Source organism: Sinohyriopsis cumingii, chromosome 8 (genome assembly GCF_028554795.1).
Source record: "Sinohyriopsis cumingii isolate HCF-2022 chromosome 8, ASM2855479v2, whole genome shotgun sequence".
NCBI classification, from domain to species: Eukaryota; Metazoa; Mollusca; class Bivalvia; order Unionida; family Unionidae; genus Sinohyriopsis; species Sinohyriopsis cumingii.
This window is the reverse complement of record NC_142968.1, coordinates 23,559,220-23,581,460: the sequence shown is the minus strand read 5'-3', so window position 1 is coordinate 23,581,460 and position 22,241 is coordinate 23,559,220. Positions and strand designations below refer to the sequence as shown.

General features: G+C 40.2%; 1 protein-coding gene across 2 annotated transcripts in view; it reads right to left on the bottom strand.

Annotated features, from left to right (window-relative positions):
* LOC149793145 (sortilin-related receptor-like) overlaps window positions 1–22,241 on the bottom strand; it is a 241,847-nt gene that overhangs the window by 179,310 nt on the left and 40,296 nt on the right. For both annotated transcript variants that reach the window (XM_089967067.1, XM_089967068.1), the window contains 2 exons: window positions 17,676–17,861; window positions 15,757–15,845 (listed from right to left, as the gene is read on the bottom strand). In XM_089967067.1, coding sequence (XP_089823193.1) covers window positions 15,757–15,845; window positions 17,676–17,861 — 275 coding nt within the window. The remainder of the gene's footprint in view (window positions 1–15,756; window positions 15,846–17,675; window positions 17,862–22,241) is intronic.

Sequence of the window (22,241 nt, the reverse complement as noted above, 5' to 3'; positions counted from 1 at the left end):
CTGCCTCTGGAAAATATCCTAGCTGGGTTTTTTTGATTGTCTAACATAACATCATCGTACACGACTAGATTGTTAACGTCGCTATCAATATCATCGATACCTGGTGCATCACTGATATCTGTAATAAACTCAATAACATTTTTTTCAGTGATCGCTGATGCATTCTCGTTAAAATCTTTCAACACCTCGTAGCATCGTTGATCATCTACGCTAGGGGCGATTAAATACAACTTATCCCACTTCATCCATCTCATTATTAAATTAAGTAACAATTGCGTCTTGCCGGATCCAGATGGTCCGATGATAATCATCCGGATCGAGTTTGGTAACGCTGCAACATGCTTAACTGGTTCTCTTGTTTTAGTCGCTGAAAAGTCAATTATATTCATATCTCTATACATAAATTATGGATCTATATTGTGTGAAGTGTAGAGTGCGTACTGGCACAAATGATATGACAACCGTTACAACAAGAAATAACAGATCAGCACTTACTGGTAAGTGTGTACAATGCGGTACAAAGAAATTTAGATTTATTTCTATTAGACCCGGGGATGTTTTAAAAAAAAGCGAGGAGGTGATATTGCAGCCAAGTTATCAAAACTCCCCGGAACACTGTGGGCAAAGTATCCAGGAGAAAAACACCTCCCAGGATATAGCTACTGTGGCCCCGGAACACGATTAGATATCAGACTCGATGATCAAAATCAGCCCAAACCCGGTGAGTATCCAATAAACGCTATCGATAAGGCGTGTCATGCTCATGATGTTGCTTACTACAAAAGTAGCGATCTGCAACAGCGTCATATCGCGGATGTAAAATTAATTCACGCGTTAAATGCTATTCCTGATAAATCCGTCAAAGAAAAATTGGCCTCATGGTTGGTAAAATCAGCTATGAAAGGTAAATTAATGATTGGAAGCGGAGCTTCTCGCGCTGGTAATTGAAAACGCTAGCGTTTATAACAACATGGAATCCATCTATTATTCTCCGAGAGGATACTGGAAGGGGAAGGCCGCAATTGGTAAGCTTGCAAGTAACGAGGGCCACTGCGGCTAATTGGTTATCCAAACAGGCTATATGGCAAATCTATCTACCACCGCCTAAACAAATCAACTTCTCGCGCTTTGATGTCAGCGTACCTAATGAAGTTCATCAGGCTGATATACTATTTCTGCCGCATGACAACGGTTACAAATACGCGCTAACTGTAGTTGATGTTGCGAGTCGATACAAACAAGCGGAACCGTTAAAAACAAAGTCAGCAACTGAAGTAGCCGATGCGTTTGAGCGGATTTATCGAAGAGGCCCTCTGCGCTGGCCAAATCTATTACAAGTTGATCCCAGTAGTGAATTTCGCGGCGCTGTTCTATCAACGCTGAAACATCATAGCGTCGCGGTACGACGAGGTCATACTGCGCTACATCGTGATCAGGCAATTGTTGAACGATTCAATCGGACTCTTGCTGAACGGTTATTTGGATATCAGTACGCGAAGGAATTCATCCAAGAAAAACGATTTCGTGAATGGGTCAAAAGGTTGCCAGGCGTAATTGCTGCGTTAAATAACGAGATTACCCGAGCAATCAACATGAAGCCCAGCGACGCGATTAAAAAAAAGTATATACCCGGAAGATCAAAAATAAATAGCGTTTCCAGGCCGATTCTCGGCGATATCACTGTTAGATATCTGTATGAACCAGGAGAGCCTGAAGGCGGTAAAAAAAGAGCTACTGATCCAATCTGGAGTGTTACCACACATAACATATCAACGATAACACGATCAACTGGTAGACCACCGATCTATAGACTGGATCCAACTGCCCCACAGCGGGGGTTTACACGCGAGCAACTACAAGTGATACCTGACGATACTCAATTGCCCCCGCGTGGTCTTAACTAGCGCCGTTGCATCTATTGCACTCAAGACAGGTCAACCTCACATTGTTTTTGACATGACCGAGACTGTTATCGATCCTGTCCATGGTAAATTGGCGAGCGTCTTTATCCGAATAACGCCAGCGCATTACACAATTGGGGCCCCGAGTGGCCGAGTGGTCTAACGCGCTCTTCATTACGGATCACTGCCATCTCACCTCTGTCTGCGGCGGTTCGAGTCTAAGATTCAGCCAATGTGGGCATGTGAGAAAGCTTGCCAGAAGCTTCTCGTGGGTCGGTGGTTCTTTCCGGGGTTTTCCGGGTTCTTCCTCCACCATTAATACTGGCCGCCATGTATAGCCTATCGTGCTGAAAAATGGCGTTAAACCCCACAACAACAACAACATTACACAATTACAACTTGCGCAGTGATTATTCTGTTGTTGTCGTAACGCAATTATTAATTCGGCATCAATATCAAAACGCCGCTGTTTTTTTTTATCCTGTTGGCGGTAACCTGAGAGTTTTCTATCAATGACGCTTGCATCGATGACTCCGTCAGTGACTCCGTCGGTGACTCCGTCAATAACAATTCTTCGAAGCTGATTTATCCTCCGTACTCTGGACACTGCAAGATAGACTAGATTTGACCATTCGATGCGATTATCAACCATCCAAACAATTGTGTCCGTGATGGCTAGTCCCTGCGAGGAATGTATTGTCGTTGCGTATCCTAGCGTCCACGGGGATTTATCAGCACGTAGCGCGTCCTCGACGACGCTGATATCAACGAGCACGATATCATTCAGCACGAGAATTTGTTTTTTTGTCCCTGACGCTGTCGGGGCCGGGATTTCAACTTCAATGTTCTGCCGCCGTGTGTCCGAGGGTCTATAGCATAACGGCACTGGGCGCGTTGGAAACTTTTCCTTATGCAACGTAAACAACTTCCGCTGAAGTGTGTCTCTGACTATCTTTCTACTCGCTACAATCAAATCGTTTGGTCTCCATGTTTCCCAAAATTCATTCACTGGAGTTTCCGGAATCACCTCGCGAATTATTTCACATTGAATTCTATCCGGCTGTAATCTGATTAATTTTTTAACCTCGCGCAGTTGTTCATCAAGTGCTCGGTAATCAGTATCGGTTTCTTCATAATAGTCCACAAAACCCTTTAACCAATCATGTGGACCCTCGCCGACAAATGGTGGTGGTTGGCCATGGTCGCCACACATTATCACCGCTGTATTCGCGAGCAGCAACCAATCAAGAAACATTTGTAAAACATCTAATGAAACAGTACATATCTCATCCCAGATGATAACCCCAGGAATAAATTTTTCACCCATTCGATCAGGAGTCCACTCACCGCCGCTGTATCGAAAAAAGCTGTGATAAGTAACGGCGTCAACATTTTGTTCTTTTATCTCTCGCGCTAGTCTATGGGTCGGTGTAAGCACGATTATACTTGCCCGCGTTCGAAATAATTCAATTGCCCGAGTCGTCTTTCCTGACCCGCCACAGCCGCTTAAATAAACTGTTTTATGTCCACAAACTGGATCAGAACACGGTGGTGCATTAGACCATTCTGACAATTTATCACCGCGTAAGTAGTTGTTCTCAACGGTGGCATCTGCTGACGGGGAATAATCGCGTCGTATTTCTTTTTTAATTCTCCATGTACCCCAACTCTCGTCCGGACTAGTAAACTCGGCTATGTTTCCCTTATACTTTACGTCTATGTAAAATGAATCAATGGCTACTCTAACCGCGGTGTCGGGAAATCTATTTATCATCGAGAATAAATTGATAGCGGCGTAACCCAGCATAGACGCCCTCAAATGTGGATATGCCGGGCTGTCTCCATCGCTGTAAGTAACAACTGTACCCAACTTTGTTCCATTGGACAAGAAAGCTGTTTTGCAGTTCACGTATTTATTTTTCGCCACTGCGTCCTTGATTACGAAATCATATTCTGCGTCATCTATAATCAGCCGTGAGCAATATCGTTTGTAATCGCAGTTTTTTCCACCTTGTGTGAACTTACCAATTATTTTTCTACCGAGATCTTTTGCCTCGCGGTTTCGTTGGTTGAATATTTTTTTGGACCATTCGACGATATATTCCTCGTCAGCATCAATCTGTTTTCTGGATTCGTCAATTATACTATCTAGACGCTCCGGTTCTGGTAACCAGACTTCAGTCTGCGCCCGGTATGATATAATCGCGTCACTGACAATCAACGAAACTAGCATTTTACGATCAATCATATACCGTAGCAGCGCTATTGGCAACCACTTCTTTTCAGACATGTGTCTACCGATCCAAATATAGCAACAGCGATGAAGTCCTGCCGCGAATTCAAATGATACTATGCGAGCGAATCCGGTTAAATCAAAATCAGGGAGTGGTCCATTAATAGCAACACGAGTCATTTCATGTCTGGGGTGTCCAAATCGTTTAAAGTACCCAGCAGCGGATCCATACCCGAGAAAACTCGCTGGATAACAGGCAACCATATCAACGGAAATCATAGCGTCGCGGTTGTATTCAGTGTTCCATAGTCCACCGTGATAGTATTCCAAACAACTGGATTGTACATCTGGTAGAAATTCCTTGCGTGTTGGACTCCACGCATTTTTCCTTGCTGCAACATGAGCCGCAACCGATGGAATCGTAAAACAATTTGTTAGCAGTTGTTCATCATGCTCTCCAAATTCTATGGCGGTTTTTTTCATCTTGTTGTGAAACGCCTCAGTGCGATATAATTCACCGTTTGGTCTTACAAACTGATCAAGGGTATCCGCATCGTTTTCAGCGCTGCGAAGTAACCACACTGATACAGGGTCGTTTTTACACAAACAAGCAATAGCATCAAATAGTTTCCTCTCCGCGAGAAAACCATCCTCTCCCAGGAATCCCCCCGGGATATACTTTACTGTTCTATCCCGTGGAAACACTGTGATCGCGGGCGTCCATGCGTGTTCGTTATGATCAATAATTTTGATTGGGGCTCCATTTGATTTATACTTCGATTCGTATAATACTTCACCGGTTATCGTTGTAACGGTTATTGGAAATCTCAACGACGTTTCTAATCTCGCTATGTCGCTGATGGTTGCTCCACGCTCGTGCACTGTCTCCTCCCACTGGTTGATTTTGCTACGTCGTAAATCAGTCAATTTGTTTCCTCGACGCGCATTTGTAAAATGCTCTATTACTCGTTCTGCTACACAATTTATCCCCGCTGACTGTTTCATCGGCGCTAGTTTTCCGATATCAGGTTTCTTATTTAACGGGTATATTCCATAAACAACTGCTGTTTCAGGATACGCTCGTTCATAGTATGGTCTGTCAATTCCGGTTAACAGCCCGGCTTGGAGTCGCGGCTAACAATGACTGTTTTCTTGTCACTGAGAACTGGTTCAAATTTATCACGTATGATCCAATTACCTGATTCCACCCGGACAATGAATTTTACTCTGAAGAAATACTTTTTACCGTCAAGTTGTGATATTATCGTTGCTGCGCGGTTGTCGTTCATGGTAGCATCAACAACGCCATCAATTCGAAATGTTGACCAACTATGAGATGCACCATCACGCTTGAATTCATTGATACAATCGCGTATTTTATTTAACAGGGTTCTATCATTTATTAACGCTTTTGGTGCGTCCTTGAGGACTCTGTCGAGATTAAACCCAATATTTTTCCAGGGCTTAATTGCTGCTAATCTCTTGAACTCATCCATATAATTAAAACAAGTATTTAAATGAAAGAATATAGTATAATGAATCACTGCAAATGGTTGATGATTGGGTCTACAACCCCGTGCAATAAATCATGTAGAGGTGAATTCTGCGGGTATCATTTACAAAGCGTTCGTAATGGTTCTCTTGGCCCCCTCCCGTGCTTGGTTTGCCACGTTGGTGTAAGAGGAAAATCGCAGTTGTGTATCAATTGTGGCGGAAAGCGATACAGGGAGTTAAAACGTTATTACGATAAACGAATAAAAAACGCCGTCATTGACCCCACCGCTGACTCCGTCAAGGACAAAATCATCAAAACTCCTCAAGACTACATTGAGAGATTTATAATTAAACCAAATAATGAATTAGACAAGTAGTATTATTATACAAATGGACCAAGAATTTCAGCCGCATCCTGTGCTCGTTAATTACGAGGCATCTCGCGACGGCGTTGTTAGAAACCGCAGACTTTAGAAGCCGGTTGGTACCATAAATAATCAGGGGTATTTGACATTTGGTGCCGGAAAGAAGAAGTATTTTGTTCACAGGGTGGTATATGAAACGTTTAAGGGGCCAATCGAGAATGGTTTCGTTATTGATCACATTGATTCTGATCGTCTAAATAATTCTCTTATAAACCTACAGTCCATTACTCAAAGTCAGAATGTCAAAAAAGGTAAAACAGGGAAGCATGCAAAAAAAGCAAAGAGCGTCAAATCGTTTGATACAACAACTCACGAAGAAAAAACTTTTCAGCCAATGAATGAAGCCAGTAGATACTTTGACATTTGTATCGCCTCAATACGAAAAGTAGCAGAACGAGTATATCAAACAGCGATCTCAAAAAGGACCGGACACAGAATTCGATTTTCGTACACAAATAAGGTCACCATGACGAATTGTCTGTAATACCTCTTTTATGTTTAAATACTATCAATAGTAATAAATAACACACTGCGCGGGGTTCATTTTGTAAAATAATTTTTTTTAATTTAAAAATAAGATGTTTTATAAGAATATGAATATCGAAGACATTAATAATATATTAGCCGAGATTTCAAAATTAAAAAATCAAGGAATTGAATTATCTGATGGTCTCAACAGCGAAAAAATATTATCCGATTATGAGATTATTAACGAACAATCGAAACGGGGGCGTTTTACCCTGGCCCGCGAGTACTTTTTTATAAAACGATTACAACATACGATTAATGAAAACTTGTACCACAATGACGTAAATGCATTCATTGGACTATTCACTGCCGTTGAAATAATACGAAAAAAACTTGGACGTGTTTATGAACAACGCCGGGAGATTTCTAGTAAGATCAAAAACATTAGAAGGATTATAGACGAAAACTCCGTGGAGCCCCCCGATGGTATACATATCCCCCCCGCCACACTCGGCGGGAAATTAGAAATTGCGAAGCAATTGCAATAATGGTAGGTGAATCACTTACTACTCGGCTAGCCAGAGAGCGGCTAGCGGCGCTTAAAAAGTTCATACCGTTACGAGACAGGGTCCGAGAACAACTTCAAACGCGGCAGCAACTACAAACTGATTTTACTGTTGGAAGTGAACAACTCTTTGCTCCGATAACGAGTGCAACCAAAGACGTGAAAACAGCGATATACGGGGATATTCCTGACGAAGAAAGAAAGAAAAAGGCGCCACTGCTTGGCGTACTTGAAAAGATAGCGGCTCAGACCGAACAAACAAAAAGGTCTTTAGAAACACCTCCTGCGGAAATAGCGGTTGCTACAACACGGAGGCCACCACCACTCACTATAATGGACCCACAAGAACCTTATGTTACAATGGCCGACGAAGAAGAACTAGGTGCTACTGCAAGAGAACCAGAAGAAGAAATACCGGAAGAAATACCGGAAGAAATACAGGAAAAAAAAGAGAAAGGGGAGAATATACCCCGTAATGTACTCAAAAAGGGCACAATAGATAAAATTAGAGGCTTCGACAGCGAGGAAGAATTAGTTAATTTTACTGTCACAAATTTTGCTAAGAGCACACGAGATAAGAAGCATATCAATAGCGGTTACGAGGAAAATGTAAAGGAGTTAAAGGATTGGGTAAGAATGGTGTATTTAGCGAGTATACATGAGAATGCGATACCACGTGGTGGTGGCCCCAATTACAAAGCATTCCTCGATAGGGTTAAAAGCGCAAAACCAAAAAAAGGAGAAGGATACAGCGGTGTGGTTGAAAACGCTTGTCCTGATAGTGTTCTCAGTGATATATCACGGCTGGAAGTACTAATCGGAGGAAAACGAGCCGGAAATAACTCTCCGGAAATAATCAATGAGGCCGCTGATATTTGCAAGCGGTTATTTGCAGGCGGTATCATGGACATTAATGCATATCAAACGCTCATAGACGAGCTCGTGGATGATTAATTGGAAAACTAGTGTTTTTATAATAAAGATGATCATACATTACAACCATGATAAACCAGTACTCGTCTACGTGGTAAACTCGCGATTGCCTGTTTACCGCGCGTACTATGGAGATGGTCTCGGTAATACCATTGCGGGGTTATTTACAAGAATGGCTCCAAAAGTAGCACCGTTAGCCAAACAATTAGGAATGAAGGCTATTGATGTTATTTGTGATAAGGGAATTAGTGCTATTGGAGATGTTGCCGGAAAGGCGTTTTCTGCAGCAAAGGACAAACTAATGTCATTGGTGAGAAAAAGAAAACAGAAACCACCGGTGATGCCATCAACGACAGTGATGCCTGCGAATGTCAGTAAAGTAATAAATAACGCCGTGGAAGAAAAACTAGAGTTGTTGGCGGCTCAGTCATCCGCCGATGCGGCAACCAACGCGCTCATGAACGCGATAGCGGGAAGTGGCCTTAAACAGAATTCAAAGAATTTACGACGAAAACGACGTTGATGGATTTCAATTGAAAACACCGACATGATAAATAATAAAATGTTTGCGCGAACCGCTGATCCCGCGTTTGATATGGACGCCCCAGTGCGCAGGGATGATTCTGTCCGTGATTATCAATTTTATTCCTATCAACCACCACAAGCCGACCTACGATCGCGAATTGAACTTCTAAGTCCAAGATACCAGTAAATACTTTTTGCCGTGTGAAGCGTTTATCGAAATTGAGGGAGAACTCGTGACAAATGTTGCCGCTAATACACCATACGCAAATGACGATCGTGTTCGAGTTGGCTTCGTCAACAACGGTATCATGGCGTTATTTGAGAGCGCCAGATATCTTATTGACGGGCGAGAAATTGAATCAATAGAACGCGAGGTTGATGTTGCAACAACGATAATTGGGTTAGCGAGATACTCGGATGATTATACAAGATCGGCGGGCCCATCTATGATTTTCGCAAAGGACATCACTAATAACGCTGATCATCTTCAGTACATTAACGTGCTGACACCACAAGATACTTCAGTTGCTAATCAAGCTGAAGCAGCCAATCCAGATCGCAGAGCAAGACCAGGCGCTGATTTCACTGTTATAAAAAGTATTAACGATAATTACAATATGGGATTCGCAGCACGAGTAGGGATGTTGCAAGGACAACGCCGACAGTTTTCATGCGCGATTCCACTCCATCACATATTCGGATTTTGCAGAAATGTCAGAAAAGTTATCTATGGGGCTAAGCATACAATCGCGCTAACGCAATGGGGCGATGATAACAATGCAATATGGCGTGCTGCTGGCGTCGATAACGGTAAAGTCGTTTTAACTAAAATGGCATTGTGGATGCCGGTGTTGACTCCATCAGTTACCACGGAAGCACGATTGTTATCATTTATGGAACAAGGGGGAAAATCGTTGTTGAGTTGGCTAGCGGTAACAACTGATGCTAAAGAGGATAATGTCGCTGATACATTTACATGGCACTTGGCATCAAAACAGGGTGTTTCAGCCCCACGTCATATATTTATAGCGCTACAGAATAGGGATCGATTGGGTAATCAAGAACGCAGCCATATGATATTTGATCAATTAGGAGTCAGGGAGGTTTCGCTGAGAATAAACGGACAACAGGAACCATCCGAGGATATACAGCTTAATTACGGCGACAACCATGTCGCACATGTGTACCATCGATTGCTGTCATATATGGGTCGTGATCAAAACGTCGACACTGGTTTGCAAATATCACAACTTGATTTTAAAAAACTGTATCCGATTTATTATTTTTCGTTGGAACATCTTGATTTAACGAGACAATCCGTCGTTGATATACACTTCCGAGCTCGTATAGCCCCGGGTGGTGCTGATTATAGAGCGGTTGCTGTCATTCTCAGCGATAAATCAATGCTGCTAGAAGGTGTTGGTGGACGAATGAGAATCATTGATGCGCCAGTGGAAAACATGTAATTGAAAACACAAACGCGTTTACAATAAAATGTCGTATAGTGTTGTCAGTGTAGAGTTGACTGATGGTCAAGTCAAGAAATTACGATCAAAGTCGGCTAAACAATGCGGAACCACAATAACGCTGAAGCCGTCACAGATGGCAGGTGGTAATCATAAGATATCGTTGACGGCGCGTCAAATAAAACATTTCAATGATGCGATGAAGAATAAAAAGGGTATTCAAATAGATTTTTCGGCCGCAGCGATTAAAAACATGGAAAAGACCGGTGGGATATTTCCGCTGTTAGCTGCGATTCCAGCGTTGATTGCCGCGGCAGCACCAGCAGTGGCTAAGGCGGCGGCGTTAGGAGCCGTTGGTACCGCGGCGGGGATGGCATTGAAGAAGGCAACCGGGAAAGGCTATAAAAAAAAACGATCCGTGGCCGGAAAGGGTCTAAGACTACCGGGAACCCCGTATTCATGGTACTCGGGAAAGGGTCTAAGACTACCGGGAACCGTTTAATGACTCCTATGTCTAATTTTGATTTAAGAGACGCCGCCGACGCGTTAGCGATAAAAAACTTCAGGGGTGTTTTTATGAGGGATCAATTACCGGTGGCACCAAGGAATATTGAAACCGGCATAATTAACCTCGATGGGTCCTCCGGAGCGGGAACTCATTGGGTTGCGTACGCGATTGATCCGCGTGCGATCGTCTATTTTGATTCATACGGGTTAGCCCCGCCGAACGAGTTCATGCGGTATATCCGGGCGTGTTCAGCCCCGGTTTTTTATTCCACGCTGCCAACACAGCGATTAAGTGACCCACCGATATGTGGCCGTGAGGTATTGAACGTACTCGCGGCGATTTCATCATCGCGGAAACCACCTCATGTGGTTGTAAACGAATACACTAGTGGGGTCGTAGAGGCCCGGCGGGTTAATTAAAAACACCGGTTTTTTTTACAATAACGATGATTGATATTTGGGGACAACCGGTTTCGGCGCTGAAAGAATCCACGGAAACGCCTGCCACCGATGACATAAAAAACTAATCGAGGATGAAATCGCTGAGACGTTGAACCTAACAAGTGTTGACCCAGGTGAAATAGTTGTATTTCAAGACCGCCAGGGTAAATTGAAATCCAGTAATGTGTCGCTGGATGACGTCTTAACACGACAGCGTGATGCCGCTGAGAACGCTATCGCGCTGTATACCAGCGACGGACGACTCAAACCGGGTGAACATCTGTCGACGATAACATTAGTCCAAGACGGTTTTACGAGGTTAGATAGATCGGTGACCGAACTCGACGCGCAGGTGAATAAATCTGTCGCCGAGGTGAAAAAATCTGTCACCGATATACAACTCACTACCGCTAGTTTTTTTGGGACCCCGACGGTAACCGAACCGAATATTACAACAATAAAAAATACTATTTCGGAGTTTACAACGCTGTCGGGCCAATTTTACACGTTACGAAAAAATGTTAACAGGATCAATGACAACTTTGATAAATTCTTTGGTAAAAAAAATACCAAGCTGGATGAGATTACAACAACTATAAATGATATCACTGCGTATGGAAGGGAAATAAAAACGATCAAAACTGATGTTGCAGCGAACAAAGGGAATATAGATGCGTATGGAGGGGAAATAAAAACAATCAAAACTGATGTTGAAGCGAACAAGGGGAATATAGACGCGTATGGAGGGGAAATAAAAACAATCAAAACTGATGTTGCAGCGAACAAAAAAAGTATAGACGCGTATAGAGGGGAAATAGGAACAATCAAAACTGATGTTGCAGCGAACAAAAAAGGTATAGACGCGTATAGAGGGGAAATAGGAACAATCAAAACTGATGTTGCAGCGAACAAAGGGAATATAGACGCGTATGGAGGGGAAATAGGAACGATCAAAACTGATGTTGCAGCGAACAAAAAAAGTATAGACGCGTATAGAGGGGAAATAGGAACAATCAAAACTGATGTTGCAGCGAACAAAAAAAATGTAGACAGGCATACACAGGAAATAAAAACAATCAAAACTGATGTTGCAGCGAACAAAAAAAGTATAGACGCGAATACAGGGGAAATAAAAACAATCAAAACTGATGTTGCAGCGAACAAAAAAAGTATAGACGCGTATGGAGGGGAAATAGGAACGATCAAAACTGATATTGTAGCGAACAAAAAAAGTATAGACGTGCATGAACAGAGAATAGGAACGATCAAAACTGATATTGTAGCGAACAAGAATAATATAGACGCGCATGGATGGAGAATAGAAACAGTCAAAACTGATATTGCAGCGAACAAAAGAAATATAGACGCGCATACAGGGGAAATAGAAACAGTCAAAACTGATGTTGCAGCGAACAAAAGAAATATAGACGCGCATACAGGGGAAATAGAAACAGTCAAAACTGATGTTGCAGCGAACAAGAAAAGTATAGACGCGTATGGAGGGGAAATAGGAACGATCAAAACTGATGTTGCAGCGAACAAAAAAAGTATAACCGAAAATACAAAGGAAATAAATACACTCATTACTAAGGTTACAGCGAACAAAAAAAGTATAACCGAAAATACGCAGGAAATAAATACACTCATTACTAAGGTTGCAGCGAACAAAAAAAATGTAGACGCGTATGGAGGGGAAATAAGTACACTCATTACTAAGGTTGCAGCGAACAAAAAAAATGTAGACGCGTATGGAGGGGAAATAAATACACTCATTACTAAGGTTACAGCGAACAAGAATAATATAGACGCGTATACACAGGAAATAGGAACGATCAAAACTGATGTTACAGCGATTAAAGACAGACTACCTAGAATGACGGAGCAACTCGAAAAAATGAAAACACCTCATGGGAGCATCGGCAATAGCGTATACACGGTTCAACACGGATCATTCGATTGGACTCCTACGAATAATACAGTAAATATCACCGCAACTGTTAAGGGCATTTATCGATTGACATTGATTTCAGTGATGCAGTTCAGTATATCATTGTCGAGTTCATCTGGGTTTAACAATACAATATCAACAATCGTTGACAAGGATACAACCGAATGGTTTATAATTAGAGCCGTTGATAGCGGTCTATTTAGGACAAACATTACATGGTATGTGGAATTTGTAGTGGATCTAAGTAAGTAATTGAAAACACTAGTTCTTTTAAATAAAAATGACCACCAAGGCAATTGAATCAGAGGTATCACCGATGTCACATCAATATCGATTCGATACCGCAAAAGAATTCTCCACGAACTTGAAAACGCTTTCCGAACAATACCGCGCAAAAATAAAAAAATACTGCAGAAAAATAACCACCATCGACGTGGCCGTGTACTCAGTGTCAGGTATAGTAGCTGGTGCCGGTGTCATTTTATCCACGGTGACCATAATGGCCCCGATCACTGTTCCAATCGCTATCTCCGCGGCGACAACAATTGCTGGAGTCGCCAACGCAATCACTAGAAAGATATCATCGTGTTCTCAGAAAAAACTCAACAAGTATACAGTAAAACATCAAATAGTATCCGACGCGTACTCGAAATTATCTGGGTTGATCTCGTTGTCGATTGATAATTCGTTCATATCCGATGTTGAATTCTCCACGATGGTCCAGTTGTATGGCTCCGTGATGTCAAAAATCGAAAATTTTCAACTGGAAGCCGGAAACCACGTCGCTGAAACCACTTCAATGGGCTTAAAACATTCTCCTGAAAACAAGGAAGTTGTTAATATTCAGTGTTGAAATTAAACACTAAAAACAGCGAATAATAATAATGTCACTGAACCCCGAAGGGTTTCAATTACTTCAACGGATCGCGGAAAACACCACTCCGGTACAAACAAGTATGATATCGATAACGTCAACGAAACCCGAATTCAGTGTGAGCTTCCCATCATCGGTTCCAGTAAAGGAAATAGCGCTGGCAAAATTGCGAATATATCACAGTTGGCCTAATATCCGAGCGGATGCATTTAACGGACAACAACCTAATAACTCGCTGGTTTTTGCATGGACAAATAAACCCGATGGGACCCCAGACTGGAAGGAGGTTACAATACCAACTGGGTCATACCAAACAGAACAAATCAATAAAGAATTTCAACGCAGGATAAAATCGATTACAGGAAAAGAATCAAAAATCGCTATTACGGTTCATGAACCGACGTTATCGTCAACGATTGAAATAAGCACACCGGGGTATATGGTTGATATTTATAACAGTTCAATAAGAACCATACTAGGATGGCCTGAGAATCCACCTCATGAAATCCCCGCGGACCTACACACGAATGCGCAATCGTATCACGAGATTAATCCCGGGTATCGAGATGATTTGTCTATTATAAAAAACACGTTATTACCCAGTAGGTTTATATTTCAAAACAGGAATACCATGCAATGGTATTTTCCGTATAAGCAAACTCCTGAATCATCCGCCGTGGTCACAGTTAGTTTAAATGATATCACTGGTACGTTTGCCGAGATTAATCGTAATTACCGATCACAACTAGAACAGCTACGGAAAACAAAAGCACGAAAACACGTTGAGGTGTTAAATCAACTTATATCAGACATGGAATATATTATTGAACGAATCGTTAAGACAATATCTGCTAACAGCGATGATAATAAACAAAAATTCCTAACCGAGTATAATATCACAGAAGTCAATTTACCCGATTTCAAGTTTCCAGGATACAACGCACCAGAACTAAAAAAATCTCTTAATGATTTTCTCGCCCCATCAACTATCCTCAGACACAATAACGGAGAGGATGGTAGGCATATTGCTCCATACAACGTAAATATTATGTCTGTGATAGCAATCAATCTAGTGTGTGATGTTATCGAAGGGAGTTACCAGGTGAATACCAAGCAATCAAATCAGGCTCAACAGGGGTATATCCTTTATTCATTCTCACCAACAGCCCCTCCGGGATTTTTAATCGTTGAGAGTCCGATTAATCCGGTCTATATGCGATGCCATAATCGGTTTTTAATGAGAATTAATTTTAGACTCACCGATCAGTCAAATAACCTAACTGATCTACAAGAGGAGGAGTTAGTGATCACTCTGTTTGTAAGATCATAAAGACTTTTATTGTAGCCACTTAGCAGCAGGGCGGGTGATGACATCGACGCGGTCGTCGTGCTTTTTTACCGGACGCTGACGACGCTGGGATCGGCACGCAGAAGGTATTAATTAAACTAAATGACGTTCGATTCGCACCCACCCCCCCGACGACGACGTCGTTTTTTTTTTACCGGGCGCTGACGACACGGATCCGCTGAGTGCAGAAAGTATTAATTAAACCAAATGACGATTGGACAAAATGTCGGATTCGCCCGCCCTGCTGCTCAAGTAAACTGTTTAGATCTTTAATCCTTACCTCTGTTTGACATAGATCAACTGTTTAGATCTTTAATCCTTACCTCTGTTTGACATAGATCAAGTATACTGTTTAGATCTTTAATCCTTACCTCTGTTTGACATAGATCAAGTAAACTGTTTAGATCTTTAATCCTTACCTCTGTTTGACATAGATCAAGTAAACTGTTTAGATCTTTAATCCTTACCTCTTTTTGACATAGATCAAGTAAACTGTTTAAATCTTAAGTCATTAACTCTATCTGACACAGATCTACCTGTCAAGTAAACTGTTTAGATCTTTAATTTTTAACTCCACCTGACCCAGATTGTAAATTTGCATTTTTTCCTGTACACAGCTTGTACTTACACAATTTGATTGGTGGGGGTAAACTGCTTCACTGCTACCAAAATTCCTCCATAATCTCCCATGGAAAAGTAGTGCTTCCCTTCCAGAACCTGTTGTGAGAATCAACTCAAACTAGCAATTCATTTACAACAAAACATATCTTTGCTAGCCAAGGTTATGATATGTTAACCATATCTACACCTTGGCAAATCGATAAGATATTTCAGTGCTTTGTCCTAGCAACATCTATTAGAGTTCATTAGTTGCCTCCCTTAGTATGTAATGCCAACATACCAACAGGGTATAATGGCAGTGCATTGTACATCGGCCAAAAATGGTGAAGGCAATTAACTTTGAAAGGATACTTTGTTAGTTTTGTTAGTTTAAAATCAAACATTTAGTTTAACATCACTACAAACCAGAGTGAAACCATTACAGGTGTATTTGATGGAAAGGATATATTTGTACAAACATGTACCAGCAGTGGAAAATTGCTTATTTATGAGTCCATTTCAGTTACTTCCCTTGCCTCAATCATGCAGAAACAGTGTCCAAATTTAAACAAGTTCATTTTGATTAGCTGACGTGGCTTGGTGCCACATCCAATGAAATTCATAGACCTGAAGCACTAAAATATCTGATCAATCCACCAAGGTGTTGAAAGGGTTAACATCGGAACCTTGGCCAGTGAAGATGCAAAACACATGACTGATGATTCTCAGACCCAGCCAATTCATCATCACAGCATTTTCTATTAAATCAAGAACTTCTTATAAACATGTAATACATTTGTCAAAAAGTATTCTTCAGATTGTTGTCAGACTTTTCATAATAATGGGAGAGTAAGTTTATTACAATATACATGCTATATAGAATAATATGTCTAGGTGACAGACCATTCAATGAATCTCATTTTGACATGCTTGGCAAACTACCCCAGACTTAACTGCATAATATTACACACATGGCTAACTTGAGATTGGTCATCAATCTATTTAGAATTTCTGACAAACAACTGTTTAACAACTGACACAGGTAGACAGGTATGTAGATTAATGGGGCTAGATAATCTTATTAATCCAGCTTCTGTTTCATCTGTCAGGTCAACAAAAAAAAGACAATTGGAGGCTACTTACCAACTAATCTGTCAGGTCAACAAAAACAAAGACAATTGGAGGCTACTTACCAACTAATCTGTAGAACAATTTCTTTATAATATGTCTACTTGGAAAGACGCATACTGTTACTGACAGAGTACTTGTAAGTAAATGGTGAAAACTTGTGACAACTGCATAAGAGATACTGAAATTGTAAACTTTATATGTGAAAATAAGCTGCCTTAATATCAGACCTAACTAAATAAAAGTGATCCAATTTGAACTTTACTTTGCCAACAAAAGACAGTCTGCCTTTAAAAAAAAATTCCTAATACATTAAGTGCATATCTTGTGTGCATATAAGTTAACTGATGGATAGAGAGAAACAAATACTTACATATTCATAGATACAATACTGATATTATAAGCAATATGTAAAATATAAATAGTAAAGTTATTAGGAAAAAGCTAACATATTCTTCATCATTATCAAATTTAAAAGAATAAATTTAAGCTACAATTATTCTCAAAATATACAAAAGCCCTGTCACCGCCTTTGTAAGACCCTTAGGTCAGATCGATAGCAAGAGGCCTTAGTGGACTCGATGTCATTTATCTGGCTTGAATCTGTTGATTCTGAACAGACAAAAATATGGATGGATAGAGAGACAGAAAGAATTATTGATGGATAGACAGACAGATGGAAAGATGGATGGATAGACAAACAGATGGATATCAAGCCAGATGCTGTTTTGGCAACCAAGATAAATACTATCCAAAGTTCCAAATACTATCCAAAGTTCCAAGACTTGTAGAGTTATGACAATATCATGGAAGACATACCTCCCTCCAGTTAAGGCCAGCATCTGTGGAAAGGTAGACATTCAGCAAACCTTCCAGTTTGTTCCCTGTGCTTCCAGTAGCCATGACAAGCCCAGGGGCTGAGCTACGTGACAATATGGGTACTGCACGACTTCCAGGGTATAAGAAATGAAATTCTTGTGTTACATGCAGTGAACAGTTGGGAACCTAGGGAAAAAAATAAAATAAAGTTAACAAGAGTTCCACAGAATGCGGTGTTTAACTTTTTAATTACGCTATGATTTACTCACATGATCTTCAAAAATTATTTTAAACAAAACACTGGCACAGAATCTTAATAATGACAGAAACAAGGCAAATGCAGCTACAAAACTGATAATATAAAAACTCCAGTATGAAAATGTATCCAACTGTAGACTATATAGACCCAGATCTGTTTCTTGCAAAGCAACGGCAGATCCAGGTCTATACAACACAGGGCCATGTTGTCTGCAGCTGGACACTAATGTATCTGCAAGTATATATCGTACATATGTCTCCCCATTTACAACCTCAATAGCAATAAAAGTGTTTTTTTTTAATAAACTTGCAGTTGTCATAATAATTGTTATAATATAAACTATAAATGTTCAGTTTTTAATAGTTATCTGATCTGCAAAGTGAGATACATTGTGAAATCTCTCTGGTTCATTTGGTCATAGGTGACCCATAATATCCATCTCTTGAAATAATGTTAATTTGTTGTAGTGGAAAGTCCATGTACAAATACACACTCATCATTAACTCTGTCCACACTACAATGGCATGCATAAATATATCTAGAAAATATGCACTGCAGACATATACCAGTAAGTAAATATCTACAACAGTTTCTGTACCTCCGTGGACTGAAGTAAACAATAATCATTTCTATTATTAAAATACATGTACTGATCATAAATTTTATTTAAATAGTCGCATCATTATAGAAAACCTTTTGGTTCACTATGTCAGAGCATTTGTTTTCCCATCTGTAATGTATAAAAAAATGGCAAAATTTTAAGAATTAAGATTTCCATTACATTTGTAACAAGAAATATCATTATGGTGTATATCATTACAGTATATATCATTACGGTGCTGCCAATGAGAGACATATTATTTACTGCCTTATAGTGAATCAGCCTTATAATGAAGTAGATTATATATACCTGTATAACTGTACTACCACTTATTGAAATGAGATCCATCACCATAGCTACTTTATCGTGGGTATGATGTTATAATAAGGGGCCTTACAGAGAGGGAGTTCCATATTAGCTAGTCATATAATATTCTCAACTGCTGGCTATTTTCATAACTATTTCTCTCTAAGGGTATACTCTTGCATAAAGAGAGAGAGTTTTAGTAATGTTTCGACAGTTTCCCTAATCTTTGAGCTTATACATAAATAGATGTATTTGTATCTGAATTTAAATCAACAGCTTAAGGTGAAATCAGGAGGAAAAACATGTGATGATAAATGATGATTTGAGTTCAAACATCAGGATAAAATAGTGAATGCTCAGCAGAGCATGTACAAAAAGGATCAGAGATCTCCATCAATACTTACATCTCTTGGTTTTGAAGGGCACTGAAAAGTATGTCTGTTGTATTTTGTATAAGTATAACCATCACCAACTTAAAAACAGTATCTGAAAGCATTTATCTTCAGTTAACAAAAATAAAATACAAATGAGACACAGGTGAAGCTGTATCACATACCTGAAATTAGCCGTATGAGGAAATAAGAAGTACTTGAACTATGACATTAAATCAATTGTAAAGCTACTGACAGAATGTAAGAAAATGTAAAAGAAGTTAATGAATTAAAATAAAACAACATACAGGGGTTGGTTGATACTTTTTGGGGCTGCCTCTTTCAAAGGCCATGGCAGAAATATCACTGTTGAATGAAATTTTCTAATTGTTTCTTATTGTCGCAATGGTACTTCCTAAACCATACAGGTTTCTTGCATTAGTTACCTGATATATGACCCATGCAATGCCCATGTTATATCCAAAGTCATATGATAATGAAGCATGTTATACAGAGGTTTATCCCATATTCAGAAACCTCAGTGATTTCATGCAATTGTTACCGTATACAAGGTTTGCCACATCACCTTAAGACAAGTAGACGAGACAAGACACTGCTCAAGCAACATTAAGAGAACCTAATTTCCTGCCCCACTGTCTCATACATCCTCCTGTCTAGATGAATCAGACACAACCTCCTCCCCTGAACACATTACCCCATGTCACCATTTCCTTACCCTGTCCCATATCTCAAACGTTTAGCACCTAACAACCTCCTGTTTGCCAAATACTCGTGTGTTAATATCTCCTCTCTGTAACCTCCTCCACCCTGTTCCTAATTTCTTCCATAACTTCCTTCCCCTTTGTCCATAACTTACTTTCCTCTATCCCTGATCTCATCCTACTCCCTTCCATAACCTTCTCCTCTGTTCATAACCTCCAACTAACCCTGTACATAACCTCTCTCTTCTGTCTACTACCTCTTCCACTTTTTCCATAACCTAATAATTTCCATAACCTCCTCTTCTCTGTGCTACCTGAAGATCACTGAAATATCTCATTAAAACTTTCACTCTGCTTTGAATTTTGAGTTTCAAATTTTCACCCACACTTGAATTTCTTTGTGTCATATGCAGTCATTATAAAACATAAGACAATTTGAAATATGATGACGTAACTAAGCTTCTCATTGTTGTTCTAAGTACCCATATGTTAAGAAAGTGTCCCTCTTCTCTCCTTCAGTAAGACCTCTTTGAAAGCAGTGTGTTCAATGAACATAGCTAAATAACAACAGCATATACAAAACAGTGCAAGCACGGTTATAATGCAGTATTGATATTATGCAACTCTTTCATATTGTAACCCGACAATTAGAAATGATATAAAATACAGCAACTAAAGAAACAAGATGATCCATTCACCAATTATTCCCAGAATATTTAATTGACATTTCTCACAGCATGACTGAATTTTCATGTTCTAAGTCATGATCATGCAATTCATATTCAACAGACCAACAGATGTAGGATCATAAAGTAAGGAGATGTACCACCAGACAAACAGCTGTAGGATTATACAGTAAGGATATGTACCACCAGACAAACAGCTGCAGGATTATAAAGTAAGATGTACCACCAGACAAATAGCAGTAAGATTAGAAAGTAAGATGTACCACCAGACAAACAGCAGTAAGATTAGAAAGTAAGATGTACCACCAGACAAATAGCTGTAGGATTATAAAGTAAGGAGATGTACCACCAGACAGACAGCAGTAAGATTAGAAAGGAAGGAGATGTACCACCAAACAGCTGTAGGACTATAATGTAAGGATTATGTACCAATACACAGAAAGCTGTAGATTCAGAAAGTAAGGAAGATGTACCAATAAACAGACAGCAGTAAGATTAGGAAGGAAATGTACCAATACACAGACAGATGTAAGATTAGAAGGTAAGGACGATGTACTACATGACAAATAGCTGTAAGATTAGAAAGGACAGAAGATGTACCACCAGACAGACAGCTGTAGGATTAGCAAGAAAATGAACCATTAGACACCATACAGACAGCTGTAGGATTAGCAAGAAAATGAACCATTAGACACCATACTGACAGCTGTAGGATTAGCAAGAAAATGAACCATTAGACACCATACAGACAGCTGTAGGATTAGCAAGAAAATAAACCATTAGACAGAGAGCTGTAGGATTAGACAGTAAAGACGAGATACCTTTAGACAGACAGGTGTAGGGTTAGAAAGCAAGGAACCTGTAAAAAAAAGAGTGACTGCTATAGGATTTTAAAATAAGGAAGATGAACCATTAGACAGACATTTGTAGAATTAGAAAGCAAGGAACATGTACCAACATAATGACAGCTGTAGGATTTTAAAGTAAGGCAGATGAACCATTAGACCAAATAGCTGTAGGATAAGAAAGCAAGGAAAATTACCATCAGACAGAAAAGGATAAGAAAGGAATATGTACACCAGACATCTAGCTGTAGGATTAGATATGAAGATGAACCATTAGACACACAGCAGTGAGATAAGAAAGAAGGACCATGTACATGAGATAGACAACTTTAGGATAAGAAAGCAAGAAAAATGTACACCAGACACATAGCTGCAGGATTGGAAAGCTAGGAACATTTACCATCAGACAAAAAACAGCTGCAGGATAAGACAAGCAAGGAAGATGTACCAAGAGAGAGAGACAGCTGTGGGATAACAAAAGCAAGGAAGATGTACCAAGTACGAGAGAGAGAGAGAGCTGTGGGATAAGGAAGCAAAGAAGATGTACCAAGAGAGAGAGGGCTGTGGGATAAGAAAGCAAGGAAGATGTACCAAGCAAAAGTCAGCTGGGGGATAAGAAAGCAAGGAAGATGTACCAAGTAAGAGAGAGAGCTGTGGAATAAGAGTGCAAGGAAGATGTACCAAGAGAGAGACAGCCATGGGATAAGAAAGCAAGGAAGATGTACCAAGTAAGAGATAGAGCTGTGGGATAAGAATGCAAGGAAGATGTAACAATA